Source organism: Scardinius erythrophthalmus (genome assembly GCF_964197995.2).
Source record: "Scardinius erythrophthalmus genome assembly, chromosome: 14".
Classification (NCBI taxonomy): Eukaryota; Metazoa; Chordata; class Actinopteri; order Cypriniformes; family Leuciscidae; genus Scardinius; species Scardinius erythrophthalmus.
Window position 1 is genome coordinate 12,060,859 of NC_138234.1, and position 19,523 is coordinate 12,080,381.

Here is a 19,523-nt window from a genome sequence, read left to right on the forward strand (position 1 = left end):
GAGGGCGCATTGAGAGGTATTTTTGGGACAGACTCGATCGTCACGCCGGAAATAACAGTCTGGTTGTTGTTGGACAGGAGAAATCACATATTTGCGCTCCGACGTCACACAGCCTAATTTTACAGTTCTATATTTTGATATTATGCATGCCACCTGGGCATTAGATAAGATACATCATGCTTATTTAAATGATGTATACAGTTGTACATAATAATACATAATGTTCCATTTGAACTAAGACTACAATTTTGACACATAATGAAAATGTGCATGCTTTTCAGATGAATTTACAGGTTTCAATATTCATACTATGTTTAGACATGACTCAGTAAAGCCCTGTGACATACGGTTCTATTTAATGAATCATAATGCGATCCGCGCTATTATTATGCTTGAGACATCAACCAGCTGCTCGATGACCATAATGTTTGCATAAACTGTAGGTAACAACTGGTAAAATGTACATCTAGGTCATAAAAACCGTAATGTTTTCTTCTCAGCCATGTCAACAATTATCCGTGAGTGAAATCTCCTCACATCTGTTGTCTGATTGGCCTTTCGCAAGGATTCCTGGGTAGTTAAAGTGTGTGGAGCCTGCATCTATGCGGGCTTCGCGGAAGACCGCTTCAAGGGTACAAAGGGGGGCGCTGCTGAGCACACTTCAGAGCGGTAAAATGCTGAATGGGACGGCCTACGGACTCGTAGACTCAGCGAGCACTCGCAATTTGAGTCCACGAGAACTAAAGTCCACATGAAGTATGTCATTTGGGACAGGGCAATCGATCAGTGAGCAACTACTGTAAGTCTACAAGATTGCAATTACATGTGAGGTGTGCTATTTGGGACGGGGCCAGTAATTCTCACATAGGAAGCTCAAATGATTTGAGCCACAGGAATGAATAAAAATTTTAAAACAAACGGTAAATTTCCTATTAATGAAATGAAAAACAATTTGAATTTTCTCTAGCATATTTTTTTTATTATTATTATTTTTACATCTGTTACAGCATTGAAGTAACCAGCCATTACATTCTCTACAATCTCTACCGAATTATAACACTATGCGTTTAGAAAGATTACTAAATGATAAGGCAACACTGCGGTTTTAATGTAAAGCAATGACAGCTAAAAAGAATAACTTAATGTATTTAAATGAAAAATTCTGAATAAAATCAATGATTGCTACCTTGGCTATCAGAAATAGCCTATTTCTTATTTGACAGTTTTTTAAACATATTTTTTTAGTTGACTGTAAAGCTGTTTTGCTGGAGGAGGGATATCAGACTGTGAGGTTCATTACATCAAGACAGGAAGAAGCTCTTGCCCTGCAAACTAAAAACAGATGAAAGAAATGGCTATTCGCATGCACAAGGTAATTGTCTACCCACAGGACAAAACTGATTTTTGAAGAAAACCGACCAGGTTTCATTTCAAGTGTCACACCTCAGGAAGAGATGGCAGATAGCTATATATATATATATATATATATAGGTCACCAATCAGACCACACAACCTGATGAGTGAAGTGAATAATCCTCCCACGTTTCCAGAGTTTCACCAGTTCACGTGCACGCCAACTGATGAAACTCTGGAAACGTGAGAGTATTCTTCACTTCACACGTCAGGTTCAGTGTTACCAGTCTTATTAGATCTACTACTGAAGAAGATGTTTCACGTGCTTGTTTTGGTCTGTTTGTGTTGTCGGATTGGTGAGTTATAAATGCATTTTTACGGTTTCATTTATTACCATTGTAGAGATAATAAGATGGTGCTATACTATTCAAATTAGTCAGAGGATTTATTTGCAAATTCACAGATATTATTGTGAGATCTACTTTGGATTCATGTATCTTTTCAATGTTATAATAAGCCAAATATAAAAATATAAAAATATTGAAAGTGTGTAGCAGAATTTACTCATCTGTCTTTGCGGTTGTTAAAGGTTACAAACTGTAAAATCTGTTTATGTTCAGGTGTGTTTGGTGATTCAGTGTCAGTGATGGAGGGAGATTCTGTCACTCTAAACTCTGATTTTATTGAAATACATGAAGACGATGACATACTGTGGAGATTTGGAGCTAAAAGTGTTCATATAGCTGAAATCAGCAGAAAATCTGGAATTTTCTTCACTTATGATGGTCCTGATGGGAGATTCAGAGACAGACTGAAGCTGGATCATCTAACTGGATCTCTGACCATCACAAACACCACAACTGAACATGCTGGAGATTATCAACTGGAGATAACTAGAGTTAAGTGGTCATCAAAAATATTTAGTGTTTCTGTCTATGGTGAGTAGATATCATTTGTTGAAATGTTCACACTGTAACACTAATGCTCAAAATAATTAATTAGTTAAATTATACAAATTAGTTCAATCAAATGAGCTTTCATGAGTATTTAGAACTTTCTTTTTCTTTTGAGTTCACAAAACTGATACATTTTGAGTAAGTTAAATTGTTTCATTGTTTTGAGTTTTATGAACTTGTCTCTTTTAATTTAGACGAACTTAAATTGAACTGAAACTGGGCTGGGATTTCTGTTTGCCAGCATGCTCTGCCATGACACTTAAAAGAGAGAGTAAATGCTCAAATTAAGTGTTATTTAATGTTTCGTGCCAGATTAATGCTAGTTTAGAAGAGTTTATGTAATGTTTGTTTTAATAAACATGCTATGAGGGCTATGCAAATGCTATAAGCATTGTGTCACCAATTAGCTAGGTAGCATTTTTTGAATTAGCTGGTTAAATCCAGCCAAATTTCTACTACTTAAAATATAGTTGTGTTATCATGATCATTTTAAGTTGTGTAAGAATGAACTTACTCAAATAATTCAGGTTAAGAGCAATTAAATTGTATGATTACAAAATAACAATAATATTTTGTGTTCAGTACAAGCTCAATCAACAGCAAACAATTTAGACTCGTAAAGGAAGGTTTAAAAATCAGGGTTATAGCGAGGTGCTTACAACGGAAGTAAACTAGGTGTTTTTTAAAGGTTTTTAAAGCTGAAATATGAAGCTAATTGAATTCTTATGTTAAAACTAGTATTTTATTTGAGCTGTAAAATGTTTATATCATAATTTTTCATGTTGTTGTGATGACAAGTGACAAAGTTAACATAACTTTACAGTCTCACAGATTGACCCTATTGACTTCCATTTTAAGCAGCTCACTGTAACCTCCATTCTTCTTTTTTGTTAGAGAAAAAAGTGGCAAGTCATCATTATTTTTGGTGGTAATCACCTATATGCACCAAAAACGTTATTGATTGAGCTTAACTTGTAATGAACTCTGGATCTTCCCTTAATTTTATAGCATATTGAAATGTTTAGCCATGTTATAGTTTAAGATGAAGGTGTAAGGTCCGCTATATTGGTCCAATCTGCCGGTTCGCCAAAACATGGGGAAGGTCTCACGTGTTCTGTCCTCACTCATGCAAAGTATTGGTTGGTTAAATTTGTAATATATTAATCATATATTTACTCGTTTATTTCATCTGACTCCATAAATGAAAGGTTTTAATAATATCTGTGCCTCACTAAAAGTGAGCTAATGTTTGACTATTCCGTTTAACTCTTCAATGAAAATAATGTCAAAGTCAATTAGAATAATCAAATGTAACAATGTATTATGTCAGGTAAATGTATCATGCCAATTTCATAATCAATTCAAAGATAATCGATACAAAACATCAAATGCTCTGGAATAGAGAGAAGATGCAAACCCAACATTAAGAAATACGTGAGGCTGAGAGATCTATCTCTCAGCCTCACGGGCCAATCTGAAGTGCAGAAAAGGCCCAGAACTCTCTGCTGCATCTCCTTATATACACAAACCTTTCACAAGGAAACATGTACTAACAAAAGAAATTTGCATGCAGTGGTCGCACCTTCATGGGGGTGGGTGACCATTTGCTTGAGAGACCACCTGTTTGGAAAGAGACATTTGTACCAGTCACACTGTGACATTTTAAATGATACCAAACATGAAAAATACTCTGTGATAATCATTCACATTAAACTATACATTTTCTTGGGTGAATTCAGGTGATCATCTGAGAGAGAGAGGGGGTGAGGGGAGAGGGAAAGAAATGTAGATGAAGATGATTCAGAGGTGAGACTTTCGTCTCGATGGTGCATGAGGGCTAGTTCAAATGGTAATTTCCAGAGAGGTCCTTTGTCCTCTCAGGGTCTGTGTGCTCCCCACTCTAGACTGTCCGGCATTTCTCAATTCTTACAAAGGCAACTCTCACTAGGCATCAGTTATAAAAAAAATAAATAAAAAAAAACAGTGACTCAAACACACACACCACACATGCAGAGTACCATTTACTGTAAATCGAATCTGAAAATGAACACAATGCTTTACTCTGAAACATGCAGTGCATCAGACAAAATACTTTTATTCTTACTGGATCACAACAGCTGTTATTGTATGGTTTGTATTTAGGGTATATTTACACTACACCACTCTCAACTTTTTTAAGTGTTTCGGCCATTCATTTACACGACAACAGCGTTTTAGGGGCCTGAAAACAGAAGCTTTTGAAAACATTTTTCAACATGCAAGGTTTTGAAAACAATGCTGTGGCGAGGGTGGCGTGGTTCATCGAGGTCTGCACTGAGAGAGAGAGAGAGAGAGAGAGAGAGAGAGAGAGAGATAGAGAGAGAGAGAGAGAGAGAGAGAGAGAGAGAGAGAGAGAGAGAGAGAGAGAGAGAGAGAGAGAGTCTGCGTGCCCAGTGCATGGTCTAGAAGGGTCGACTCTATTCTCTTAAAGGGGTCATATAATGGTACATGCACTTTTACAAGTTGATTGTACTGAAATGTGTGTTGGCATTGCCTGTACACAACCATCATAAAATGATAGAAATCCATCCAGTGTTTTTTTTTAATCTTCTTATATGTTTCCCCCCATCTCAAATCAAGCTGTTCGATTTTGTGAGGTCACAAAATCGACGCCCCTCCCACGATTGTTGATTGACAGGAGCGTTTCAACACAGACCCGCCCTTGCTCGTGAGCGAGCTGTCAATCAAAGTCCGCGCGGACTGGCACGGTCATTGTTGATAGCTGGAGCACTGAGCAGAATGGCGTCTAAGCTATTGTGGTGTTCTGTTCTTGGGTGCAATAACGAACACAGTAGTCATGTTGATGATGTTTCTAAATCCGTACAGCTCAGCAGTGGCTGAGTTTGTTTTCGAAGGGAATATTCCCCACGATCAACGTCAATGCTTTCATGTTTGCGAGAATCATTTCACACACCAGACTGCTTTACAAACGACGGTCAATATAAAGCTGGTTTTGCTAAGAATCTGCTCCTGAAAAAAGGATCGGTACCAACTATTCGTGTTCCTGCTGCACCTCCAGAAGAACTGAAGTGAGTCTAATGTTTTATTAATCTTTATATTAATATTTATATTAATCTTTGCAAATTGCTTGAACGCTTCACGATGAATGCGGCTAAGGTTTACACTCAGGGTACATTACGGCATGTTTTCTATGTACGACGTTCTCAATATAATTCATAATCCCACGTTTATAATGAACAACGCGTTATGGTTAGTGTGTTATTGTGTTACAAACGGTGTACGCACAGAACAGAGGGGCGGGGTGAGCAAAGCTCATTATCATTTAAAGACACATTCACTTAAACGGCGTGCTGAAAACAGCTGTTTTTGACCAGGTAAAATTAGTGTTTTCTTACAATACTAATGAGAATTTTTATTACAAACTTTTAATTTAGACCCTAAAGAATCATATTAGCTTGTACAAAAATGGCATTATATGACCCCTTTAATGAGTAATGGGTGTGTTTTGGCCGTAAAGTGCTATAAACAGGATGTGAACAGAGATCATTTTGACAACGTTTCTTTAGTACATCGTTGTCATGTTAACATACCCTAAGCCATATCACATTCTCACAAACATGCATTGTCAAAACTCATTAAATAAAATGTAATATTTTGCAGTTAATTTAGTAATTGTTTAAGGCCATTTCAATCAATCATAACCAGCCCCAAACCCCCAGAAAAGTCTGACCATAAACACACTACACCGAAAATAATTGTTGTGTAGATTCATCCTTATTCCTCTAATTCTCTCTGTTTTCCAGCTCGTCTGCCTGTTCCTGTCATCATCAGCAACTCTGCACAATGTTCATCATCATCATCATCATCACACCAGAATTGTTCATTGGTGTGTTCAGTGTTGAATGTGAGTGATGTGACTCTCTCCTGGTACGCAGGAATCAGTGTATTGTCCAGCATCAGTGTGTGTGATCTCAGCATCAGTCTCTCTCTACCTCTGGAGGTGGAATATCAGGATAAAAACACCTACAGCTGTGTGCTGAACAATCCCATCAGCAACCAGACCACACATCTGGACATCAACACACTCTGTCACACATGTGCAGGTACCACAGCACTGAGGATATATGTGTGTATTAATCAAACTGTTCTTTCATGTTATTAGTGCTGATGTTTGATAGTGTTTGTTGTAGATCAGACGGATAGATTCACTCACACTAATGGTTCATTTTGTCCATTACAGATCAAGGCCTACCATTATTGTATATAGTGTTGATCTCTGCTGCTGCTGCTGGATCTCTGATGATTGTTGCTGTGGTCGTGATCTTCTGCATCTGCAGGAAATGTTGAAAAACAGGAAGATGAGTCAAGTGTGCAAGCAATTACAAATAAGACTTTGTCGTTTTAACATCTGTGGTTGTTGTTAATGCAGTTCAGACCTAGGAGGAACTGATTCAGCATTGTGAAAAACAACAACACAACAAAAGTTAAGAGATTGCAAGAAGTTGTTGCAGTCAGTTAGTCTGATTGAGGTTTGCAGAATCAGACAGTCAGTGAAGAGACGTGGGTGGTTTATCGACTCAGCTGTCATTATTGTTACCTTCAGTAGGACAAAAACAGGATAGTTTAAGCATGTTTTTATGCTGTTTACACTTAAGTTTATGCTCTGTTTGCACCTCAGTGTTTTCCATTCAATTAACCCTGTAAGAAAAAATGATGTGGACGTCGAAGATCTCAAAAAATGAAGTTTATTACAGCATAGCAGTGGCAAGGTACACAAAGCACCTTGGGTTCACCGGCGTCAGAATGAAACCAGAACATCCAAATCTCAAACCTTTTATCCTGTTACAGTTTTACCACTCTTAAAGGTCCCGTTGCATGCGATTCCATGTTTCAAACTTTAGTTAGTGTGTAATGTTGCTGTTAGAGCATAAATAATATCTGTAAAATTATAAAGCTCAAAGTTCAATGCCAAGCGAGATATTTTATTTAACAGAAGTTGACTACAAAAAACGGCTCGATTGGACTACATCCCTCTACTTCCTTCTTTAGTGATGTCACTAGAAACGTTTCTTAACTAACCTCCGCCCACAGGAATGCTCCCTCAACTCTACTGGCTACTTGCGCACTTCTTACTGTTTACTCAGCTCTTACGGTGATTTTCTGAAGTAAAACTGACGCTTCATCTTTTGTGTGATGTACAATAAACTTTATTAAACTCATCAGTACATGTTTGATCATCATTCAGACAGCAGACTTGTAGGCTATAATAAATAATGGATACATAGCCTACAAGCAGATGACAAATACGTTATAATAACCGTAATTAAACTACTAAACCATACCTGTTTCATCTCTATACAGCACTCTGACTCTGTAGGCATTATTGTCCGACTCGAAATGAACGCCGATAATGTTGAGAGTTTCTGATATTATCATCATTCCGTGAGATGAATTTTTCCTGACAGACTGAGCGCGAGCTCATGAAGCTCCGCCCCCTGGGTCGTCCAGCAGCAGCTCATTTGCATTTAAAGGGCACACACTGGAACAGCTCGTTTTTCTGAGCCCCAAAAAATGTCAATTTAAACATGCTGTAAAAAATGATCTGTTGGGTATTTTGAGCTCAAACTTCACATACACACTCTGGGGACATCAGAGACTTATTTTACATCTTGTGAAAAGGGGCATATAACGGGACCTTTAATGTAAATGAAGTTGCTCTTGTTGAAACAGCTGTGGTCTGTATGTTAATGAAGTTGTGACACCCCATTGTCTGAGAAGGTTCTCTGTTTCCTACACCCATTCCCATTTTACAATTGATAATGACCATTTGCTCAGGATGTGATCAACCCAAATGGTGAAGAAACAATATAACTTGACTTTCTTTTATCTCTATGATAATTAAGCCATTTTGGGGATGAGCTCATTCTAAAATATAGTTTGGAGTGGAATCTTACAACCCTTTCTTACAACCCTTTCCTGTGATTTGTCTTCTATTTTATTACTTGGTGATTTCAATATACATGTCGATTCACTCTCAGAAAAAAAGGTACAAAAGCTGTCACTGTGGCGGTACCTTTTCAAAAGGTACACCTTTGTACGTAAACAGTGCATATTAGTCCCTCAAAGGTACATATTGGTACCAAAAGTGTACATATTCGTACCTAAATGGTACATATTAGAACCCTTTTGAAGGGCACTGTGCCAGTGACAGCTTTTGTACCTTTTTTGTCTGAGAGTGTACAGATTATGCGGAACTTAAAAAAAAAAAAAAAACGATGCATCACGATTTGTGGATCGATTCTGATATTTTCAGTATGCATCACGATTCTCTCTCTTGAAACTATTCTGAGCTTAGTTTTTATCAGTAGATGGCACTTTAGGTTAATTTTTTATATAAACACAGCTCACTGCGAACGCCCTTGTAATTTGCTTCAACCTTTACGAACATACTGAAACATTATTTTATGGAAAATCTCAGAATCGATCTACGAATCGCAATGCATCTTTTTTTTCTTTTTTTTTTGTCTCAGCACTACTCAAAAGGTCACACACACTTGACTTGGTTTGTACTGATGGTTTACATAAAGGTCCTGTGCTTGGTTCTCTAAATGGACTCTCTGATCACCACATTGATCTAAACTCTGGATTGCCTCTTCCTCGCCCTTGGCTAAAATCCATAATAATTTTTCGTAACCTCAACTCTGTGAATCCATTACTGTTCTCCACATCTGTACAAACTCACCTTTCTGACATTATCGAACATGCTAGCTCTATTGATATACTTGCCAAATATAATAGCTCAATTTCCAATGCCCTTGATACATGCCCTATTTAAAAGTAGACTTGTACCTTCTAAGCAAACATCTCCCTGGTTTACTCCTGCACTTTGCATTGTAAGGACTGATTTTCCTGCTAAGACAAAACTCACCCTGTAAAAATATAAAAAAATAAAATAAAATGCACCCTGGACAGAAGATAGCAAAGACAGAGCACAGAACCTTGTCCTGCCCAAACTTATCTCCTTGTCTCCTTTTTTGATCCAACTCATCCCCCCTCTCCCTCCTCAAGTCACTGAAAGGTCACTAAGAATGTCTATATATCACACATGATGTATCTTGTGAATCTATTGTTTTTCCTTTTCATTTTTGGTATCATTTTAAGTGTCTCAGTGCGATTGGTAAAATGGTCTTAATTTCATTGCAGTCATTGGTTTAATGAGAAAGACTGAGAACTTAGGAGACCTGTTCTCCTCTCTGGGTGATGTCTCTTCAAGATATCTCCCGAAACCAGATGCTACCCCCCTGGGGGACATGGATTGACCCAAAACAACTCTAAACAATATTGGTATAACCCTTTTGTTCTGGTCTGGGTATTTAAGGCGAGGTGTCAGAGCAGTCTTTGGGACTCTTTACCAGGCATCCCCCATACAGTGATGTTTTAGTGTTTTCCTGTTGGAAAGCCCTGACACACCACTGTGTGTCTCTGTCAGGAATACATTGCTTACTTTTAGAGTCATCTTTGAGTAAATGATGTCATGTATTTATTATTTCTGAATTGGCTTTTAATCATTTAATTGGCATGATACATTTTTACCTGACAAATAAATGTTACATCTTGATTTATTCTGAAGTTTTCCGAAATCATTATTTTAGTAGACTAAGAGGAGGCTGGTGCTACCGCAGCTCTGTGTCCAGGATAGGTCAAACTAAAGGCGCATATGACCGGAGCAGTAGGCACGTCATCTGATGACCTTTTGATTTCTGTCTATCACTGACTTGGCAAGTTGTACGGAAGTGGCTAAATCAACTATTTGTCATTGTACAACCTTTATGTATGCTTGCAATGCTTTTCACACTCTCCACAGCACTGAGACTCTCCACAGCACTGAGACACTTTGATTGTTCATGTATTGTTTTTAGTCTTGTTTTTACGTATTTAATGTTATATTTGTTTGTATCTGTCTAGTCAATAATAATGTCCTGTGTAAATGTGCTGAAATTGTGATCATTGTTTTATGTTGCTGCAGAACAGGAACCTGCTGTAAACCAGTTTTTAAACTGAGTCAGGCCCGTTTATTGTAACTAAATTGTTGCTTTAAAATTTTCCTGTATAATAAATGAAATGAAATGAAATGAAATGAGACAGCACAACTCAGGGCTGTCACTGATCTTTTTATGGCCAACGACTAATTCTCCTTGACATCTCCTCTGCATTTGAGATCATTTCTCACAGTATTCTTACTGTCGTGGTTTATTTCCTACTTGTCTGACCATCAGCATTATATTTCTGTCCGTCAGGCTAAGTCCACTACTGTCTAATCTAATAGCCGTCAGAACAGCCTAGAAGTCTATAGGCTAAAACGAGGCAAAATTTGGGCTGTCAGTGAAAATGTACTAAACTTTCATGAGTTCACACTTACATACAATTAGAGGGAGTAAAGTTTAATGCATATTTGGGGCTCTGAGCTCGGAGTTCGGCCCGAACCCAGTGTACTCACCCCTATATGTAAATGGTTAGGACTAGAAGTGTGGAGAAGGGGTGGTGGAGGGATGCTGCTAAACTGTTAATGAATTGAGGTGAGACTGCTGAATATATATATACACCTCTTATTGTTGATTGCTGAGTGCTCTCCACTCATGTTAATTATATGAACATGCTCCTCCCAAACTTTGTTAATAAAACATCATAACTAGGCTAGACGTCTAAACCATAGCACAAGAATAGACTAGTCATCAATTAGTTAAAGAAATTAAATGAGTGAAGATATTAAACCAACAACCTTGTAATCACTGTTTACTTTGCTTACATGATGGAATATCATATCTTGCAAGATATTTTGTAAAAAACATGTCACCAAATTCAAGGTAATTTTGGCTAGAAGTGGGTTACTCATAGCTGGACTACATCGGGTCTGACCTAGATAGGGCAATGACTGCTATTGCTTGGTGGGAAAGGTCTCTTTTATCAGAACAAGGTTATTCAGAGAGAAACCTATAGTTCTGTCACATCAGCAGGTTCCTGATTAAGTTTTTGTTTCCTTTCAGAAATCGAAGACGGAGTCTGTGTATTAAAAAGTCCCCAAAAAAACAACGATCAAATACCATATCTACAGAAACTTTTGTTAGAGCTCAAACAGGAAAATACCTCTCACTTTCGGTTTTATTCTCATTTATTCTCTGCCAGGATGTCTCAGGTTCTTTTATTCACTCTGTATATCATATATTATGGTGTTATTGTGATGTCTGAAATGTTTTAATTTAGTGGTTTACCAGTTTCAAAGGATACCAGCAGAAGGTCTGGTTTCAGCTTTCATTGGCCAAGGACCGCCAGAGGTCTGACTGACAAGAAAAGCAACCAATCACATTTGGTTTTGTTCAGCGTCATGTTTAGGGTCGTGACTACAATAACAAACCGGCGTGTTAAACTCTTGGACGTATTTTAAAGAGTACATGCAGTAAACATTACAAACTTCGCATGCTTTCGAAAATCCAATGTTTAGTTGTAAAATCAGTAATCCTGATAAGCGCTTACTGTCACCAGGGCTTAATTAATGTTAACTTAACTAACTTTTTTTCTCACCAGCCACTCTGTCTAGTTACTAGTGTTAGGGGGTAACAGTTTAGGACCAAAGGACCAGATGTTTGAAAGAAGACCTGGAGTCAGAATTATAAAAAATTTAAGAAACGTTTTACTGAAGATAGTTTGCAGTTTCATCAGCAGAAGTTCAGCTTCAAGACTCACACAGGAGTTTGTAGGCCGCCCCGCAGGTTGAATGATTCTCACTGGCTAAGAAATAGAAAAAAATAGTAATTTTCCACACATATAGACTGAAGCATATCTCCATAGATTATGCAGCTGACACTCGGACCCTGAAGTTAGGCACGTCGTGACCTTCCAGGTCGCAGATTTGGGGGTGCCAGCAGCATGTCCTGAACAGTCAATCTCCAACAATGCCAGTGATTCCTTAACCTGTAAGCAAGAAGACTAACACACACACCGACACACAGCTTTTCCAAGGTTGGATTTGGCCAGGCAACTATAAACAGGAGTCTTGTCTCAAAACATCAAGATAACAAGTTCTTTCTCTCAGGATAGGACACTTTAGTCTAAATGGAAAGTATAGGATTTAAATGACAAATGGTCCCTTAAACTATTGGCTTCAATGACCCCTATATGTTTTAACATGTTGAAATCATTTCTCAAACACAAAACATGTCCCCATTTCATTTCTGGAAGCAAGCTGCAAGCTGCATTCAGATATCAAATACTGACATTAAAGAATACATGAAAAGAACATTTCAGTAATCACAGTGGTAACTTCTATAACAAAATGAAATCTACAGAGAAGTTATTCAACAAAAAATATTGATTAACACCTTGATTATAATCACTCATTACATATACATTGAAGCATAGTGGTTAGGGAGTTGGACTGGTAACCCAAAGGTTGCTGGTTCGATTCCAGAACCGGTGGGAAATGACTGAGGTGCCCTTGAGCAAGGCACCTAACCCCTAATCGCTCCCCGGGCGCCACACAAAGGCTGCCCGCTGCTCTGGGTGTGTGTATCCACGTTTGCAGTGTGTGTGTGTTAACTACTCACTACTCTGCTCCTAATGTGTGTGCATTAACTTGGATGGGTTAAATGCAGAGGTCAAATTCCAAGTATGGGTTACCATACTTGGCCGTCACGTGTCACTTTCACTTTCACTTTCAAGCAGCAGTGGATTCCAAACCACTCCCTTCACTAGCCACTGGCCACAATTCTGACATCTATACTAAGGAGGAAAACTGCAATATAGATTTTTTAAAGCTACACTGTGTAATTTTTTAAAGGGATACTTCACCTCTGGAAAGATGAATGTGTATTTAAATTGGGTCATTTATGTATTAGAAATGTGAAATTATTTTTGAATTTGGAGCCTTCTAGAATGAGAAAAGTCAGAAAATGTATTTTTGGCTCATGTGGATGAAAGACAACAACTCCCAGAATGCACTTGCTTCGCTGTATCTTGTGATGTTCTTTTACAGACTGCTAGAGAGGAGAATCACACAGAGTATGCGGTTGTCTGCATAAGATGATGAAACTCATTTGGCATTTGGATTTAGTATGTGAACTCTGTTCTTCATAAGCTTTGGACACGTTTTGGGATTGTTGAAAATAAAATTTAAAAATGAACATAGGCTATGTGATATTATGTAATAACCAGCTCAGTTTGAGAGTCTTTAGTAAAAACCTGTTGTGGTCTGGTTCCCTTCAATATATATATAGACATGTGGATTGATCTGTTGCTTAAACAAACAGTATGTGCATAAGAGTGCCGGCCTATTATTGAACTTTTGTGGATTATGTGCATTTGAGAGGGCATGATAGAGGTGTGAAAACAGCGTTGAAGGGCTTTTTCCATTTCTGCTAATGTGAAACTCAGTTTACTTACTGCCATGCAATAGTGTCTCCATCCATCATAATCTCTGACAGATAATACATTCTCTCAAATCAAACAATGATTTAATTTGAAACCTTACTGTATGAATGTGCAAATGTCATGTATTTTTTGTAAGTGAAAACTTAAATTGAATATGTGTGCAAGAACATATGCTTGCTCGCGTCACTTTTGTTGCCTATTTAGTTTTTGAAACTAAATCAATGCGTCAACACAGAAAAGCACTGACCATGTTCCTGGATCAGCATCTTTGCTGATCCTGGAACAACATTTTAATCAACCAATCAGATTTGAGAAACAAGTTTACAGTTTATGTCAAGTTTTGGCTTACAACTTGTCAGCAAACAGAGGAATACAGCACAAAGGTAACTTCCACAAAGGGTGTTTATTGTCAGGTAAGTTCAGGAAACAAGTGTGACTGAGTTCATTAAATAGCAGCAAACACTTAGCGGAGAATAAAAGGTCTTATCGTTGTGTTGACTGTTGCAAACTGGATGGCAGGAGACTGAAGATGACTGAAGATAATCAAAGACGGGATCCTAACTGGTAAGTGTCCAAAGTAGGTAGTCCGATAGTAGCTCAGTGTGGATCAACAGATAAGTAAACACATGCTTTGCCAATTGGGAAAGTGTGTGAGCACACAATTTAACCAAATCGTAATACACCAATAATTGAGGCTCAAAAACTCTTCAGTGCTGTTATAATAAACATTACAATGTAACTGATCATAGAATTTAGAAGTGCATACACTTTTGAGGAAAGCTTTGCTCTGACGACACATTCCAGTCATGGGTGATTCCCTACATACAAGATGGAACTGGCATTACATTTTAGAAAAGAAAAACTCCCGGTATGAGAGACAAACCAGCACTTTAACATGTTTATATTGTTCAGGTTATATGTAAAAAAAAAAAAAAAGTAAAAAAAAAACTTGTATAGAAACCCTACCAATGTGGATCTGTTTTTGTTCAAAATGTATTTCCAACAAGAATACATTAGGCTACACTTCATTTCTGTACATAAATAAATAAGACAGACCCTGCTCTCAACTACACTTTACACTTTTTTTTAGGGTTTGGGTTTTTCAGAATGTATTGATTGAGAGACAGGCAGCCCTTGAAGGGAATGGTGTGCGTGTGAGTGAGTGTGTGTGTGTGTGTGTGTGTGTGTGTGTGTGTGTGTGTGTGTGTGTGTGTGTGTGTGTGTGTGTGTGTGTGTGTGTGTGTGTGTGTGTGTGTGTGTGTGTGTGAGTGTGAGCACTAGGGGGCGCTCAAAGTGTTCACCTTGAGTACAGGGTAAAAATGGATGGGTGTGTTTCAAAAATACAAGAAAAATGTAACCAATAACAGAAAAAGCTGAACACTGCACAATTTAACCCTTTCTGCTGAATTAACAAGGCCATGCTGTTATATAGCATTTGTTTTACATTTAACATATACTGACATATAACAAACTGACAAATATACTGATACTAATATACTGACAAATAACACGGGTGCAACATGATTAATAATAGTTCATCAAAAGCAGTTTTGCACACGCTGAGGTAAATACTTATATATGTAAAGTGCACACAGTGTCATACATAAGAACACAAAATAAAATTCATAACACAAAACAATAAATAATGCTATAACCATTCATTTAACAACACAAGCTTAATGTAATGTAATGTATAAACCCATAATGTATAGGCTACATAAATCATATAAAACAAGAAAAAACAGCATAAATGTAAACAATTATTTAACTGAAAAATCATTAAATGTGAGGCGTCAAGCAGGGAATTCCGGGAACGTCACTTCATAGCTTTTCATGTAAATTATAAGATGATTTGATCATTTTACTTCCACAGTGGTAACATTTTACTATAAAATTACATGAAATGTACAGTTAGGTAAGCTCTATTAATGGAACTAACCAATTAACAGGGTTTTCTTGTCGCATTTTTACAGTCTTTCACAATGAAAATTACAATTATTGATCGAGTATACTGTAAATGATACTGTATGTTCCTCTGTGCAATTAAAGGCCAGTTGTTTGATTATTTAGCGAGAGAACATCCGCAGGCAAGTTTTTTATGCCATTCTCCTGTAATAAGAAAACAGATTCACAAAGTTAAAAGAGATGAACAGGATTGATGTTCTAGTTACACACAGACACTAATGAATCTGATAAACTGAATCACGCTGTCCTTTTTTGTCCTACAATGATGCAATAAGTTTGAATGCAGTGTCTGAGTCAGGAATTCTCACCAGTTACACTTACAACCACCAGCAGAACACCAACACATGCTCCTATAGCTAAAGACACAATCCAATCTGTAATGGAAAAAAAGTCATTCATTACTAGAGATAGACAGTTGATTTTTCATGTATAGGCTATTTTTGACTGATATTTCCACCTTAATCAGCTATATGATATAGACTGATAAATGGGGCCATCTTGTGTTTTTATCACCTTTAAAACAGTGCTTGCGGAAAAACTAATTGATCTTATGCATTAGGTTCTGTTTTAGTGAAAACTAATACATTGAATTACCTGCTCAGGGGAAAATGAACTGAATGACTGAATTATACTCACCAATGACAGGAACAATGAAGCTCTTTTTGCTGATAATGCGGCGCCGGCGGATGCTGCTGATGCTGTTGGTGATTTCAAAGTAAATAACTGTATTTTAACATTCCTTAAAGGAAAATGCACTGAATGTTTAAATGAGACTCACCAGTGACAGAAACACTGAAGCTCTTCATGATGCTGAATCTGCTTTTGTTGATCTCTAGTTCATATTCTCCAGAGTCTGTGTTTCTGGTGTTTGTGATGGTCAGAGATCCAGTCTGATGATCCAGCTTCAGTCTGTCTCTGAATCTCTCTTTACACTGATCATCTGTACAGATCTTACTCTGATCTCCAGTGATTTCAGAAATGAGAATTCCATTAAAATTCCACGTCATCAAATCATTTTTTTTTTTTTATTACACCAGGATCAAAAGTAAAAGATTGCCCCTCCTTCACTGACTTTGTCTTTGTTTTATCCGTCTCTGCACCGGAAACAACGGAAACACAAATGAATATCAGCTTTAAAAAAAAAAACACAACAACATGAAACAAGAAAGAACTGCAAGCATGGATCTGGAAGAAAATAAGTATAAAACTAAATGAGAATGAAATATTAATTTAGTGAAATGAGGGAATTTCAACTATGCTGTTTAAAAAATGAATTATTGACCCACAAATGCTAACCTAACATCAGACTGACAGCAGAAGGTCTGGTTTCAGCTTTCATTGGCCAAGGACCGCCCAGAGACTGTCTGACTGACAAGTAAAGCAACCAATCACAGTTGGTTTTGTTCAGTGTCATGTTTAGGGTCGTGACTACTGACTAATAACAGACCAGTGTGTTAAACTCTTCAATGTTTAGTTGTAAAATCAGTAATCCCGATAAGCGCTTATTTTGTCACCAGGGCTTAACATTAACTTTTTTTCTCACCAGCCACTCTGTCTAGTAACTAGCCACTCAAAATTTTCACTGGCCACAATTCGGACATCTATACCAAGGAGGAAAACTGCAATATAGATGTTTTATATTATCTCATACCTGACACCAGGTATATTAGGCTACTGTCACTTTAAGACCTCCCGCATAGATCCATTATACTGTTACACTGTTTACGTTTACTTAAAACATAAAACATATTTTTTGCTTTTAGTATGAATATGTTAGCTGTACTGTTATCTATAAGCTAGTATGCTCCAAAATAATGACAAAATTCACATTTAGAAGATATAAGCATTCAAAATGATTTTGATGACATCACTCTGCACTTCAGCTTCTCATCAGATTTTCTGTCCAATCAAATGCTCTCTAGAATCTGAAGCATCCCGCCCCCTTCACTACAAGCTGCAACTAAAATCGGTCACTTGTTCACAGAATTATTACTTATTGTCACATATTGCAATTTAGACTAATATTAATTAAATTAAATAGTCGCATTAGTGTCATGTGAACTGCAGCGACACGCAGACACAGTCTGCTCCGGTCCAGAGGCATGACAGCACAGAGCAGATCATAAGATCATGTGATCGGCGAAGACCACAAAATGTATTGGACCCATTCGAATTTTTAAAGCGATATGGAGGAGATTAGGAGGAGAAACAGTTAGAGATTAGGAGGAAACTGCGGCTTTACTGGGCTCAACAGCTCTGGCCGAGCTGTGATATAAACAAAACTTGGCTATCTTTTAAAAAAGAGGTGTTTTTTTCAATATGTCCTGCCCTCTCTTCCTGTAGGCTGCGGTCTGTGGGCATGACATCTGAGGCTGGGACTATATGGTGAAGCAGGAAAGGAAATTGAGATGTGAATCTATATGCAACTACATAAGTTTATTTACAAACTAAATGAAGATAATGGTGAGAACATGGAACTTAGGAGGAAAATACAATACTGGACATTGAACTGAGGGCATTTACAAGAAAATGAGGAACTAAATAAGACTCAGGTGAAGACAATGAATGTCTATAACAAGGTAATTAGACCAAATGAAACAGAAACAAAACACGGGAAAACAGGGGAATACACAAGTCCCTGTTGGAAAAGAAACTGAAATTGAAACATTACACTGAAAGTCCCTTATGTAATAATAAACACATTGTGATTAAACATGTATAACCTTAGTCTTTAAACATTTATTAAATGACTCACCATGGACAGTCATACTAAAGATTGTTTCACTGATGGTGTTGGTGCCGATGATCTGCAGTTTATAAACTCCAGAGTCTGTGTTTGTGGTGTTTGTGATGGTCAGAGATCCAGTTTGATGATCCAGCTTCAGTCTGTCTCTGAATCTCTCAGTATCTTCATTACACTGAACATCTGTACAGATCTTACTGAGATATTCACTGATTTGAGCGATGCGGGTGTTATTAAAAAACCATTTAATCTTTTCTTGTTGGTTTGTTTTAACATCAGTGTTCAGAGTGACTGAATCTCCCTCCATCACAAACACTGACTCTCTGTCTGTATAAACACCCGATGCACCTGAAGAAATAACAGGTCATTATAAATCATCTCAGAATATAGGACGTTTTATATGACTTTTTTCTAATGTGTTTGTGTGAGCCTTTGTCAAAGACAAATTTCGATCCTTATAGGGTAGACAAAGTTTTTAAAATATAAATTTGAAACAATTTATGCTCGATTATGAGGTATTACATCATAAATTTAATTACACTTTCAATAACTTTTTTATATATATATCAAACACGTTCCTAAGTCTCGTTACATGATTTACCTGATTTGGACGTTAAGTTTGTGTACTGGAATGGAACAGAACGGAAATCGTTTATTTTTTATAGGCTATAGTAATAGTTGGACATTTAAATCGAAACTAAAATATGATTCACCGCACTTCAGCAGTGTCATCCCAAATTCTATACAACAACAACAACAACATTAACAATAATAACAACAATTAAGAAATAAATAAAAAATGTCTGTCAATTGTGATCAGAGCTAGTACAAAAATCACATTCGCCAATTTTTTTTATTTTATTTTTTTTTTATCGCTCAGAAGCAAATAGTCTTGACTTACCAAGCTGAAAAACCCACAGAGGTACGAAAATGAAGAGGTTCATCACTTCTCCGAAAAACGAAAGCAGATTCTGAGGGAAAATAAGCTGTTCATTGTATATGTTTTCTCCGAAATGTAAACAGATTACGTAGGCTATACTATTTTGTGGGCGGAGACTCGCGTTGAAAAGAAAGCGAAACTA

The 19,523-nt window shown here is 37.2% G+C and overlaps 1 protein-coding gene across 1 annotated transcript; it reads right to left on the bottom strand.

Annotated features, from left to right (window-relative positions):
- Positions 1 to 14,119: 14,119 nt before the first annotated feature.
- Positions 14,120 to 19,486, bottom strand: LOC308702410 (uncharacterized protein). The gene is made up of 6 exons (XM_081385232.1): positions 19,343 to 19,486; positions 18,454 to 18,789; positions 16,477 to 16,792; positions 16,335 to 16,396; positions 16,007 to 16,072; positions 14,120 to 15,842 (listed from the first exon to the last, which is right to left on the bottom strand). The coding sequence occupies exons 1-3, from the start codon at positions 19,383 to 19,385 to the stop codon at positions 16,710 to 16,712; spliced, it is 462 nt and encodes a 153-aa protein (XP_081241358.1). The 5' UTR covers positions 19,386 to 19,486; the 3' UTR covers positions 14,120 to 15,842; positions 16,007 to 16,072; positions 16,335 to 16,396; positions 16,477 to 16,709.
- Between the last annotated feature and the right edge of the window lie 37 nt (positions 19,487 to 19,523).

What these genes read in the sequence shown, in the direction of transcription:
- LOC308702410 (XM_081385232.1), bottom strand. Translation starts at nt 19,385, where the DNA reads ATGAACCTCTTCATTTTCGTACCTCTGTGGGTTTTTCAGCTTG. An exon ending in TCTGTGGGTTTTTCAGCTTG is followed by an intron (nt 18,790 to 19,342) that starts GTAAGTCAAGAC and finishes TTATTTCTTCAG; the next exon opens with GTGCATCGGGTGTTTATACA. An exon ending in CTTTAGTATGACTGTCCATG is followed by an intron (nt 16,793 to 18,453) that starts GTGAGTCATTTA and finishes TTTCCGGTGCAG; the next exon opens with AGACGGATAAAACAAAGACA.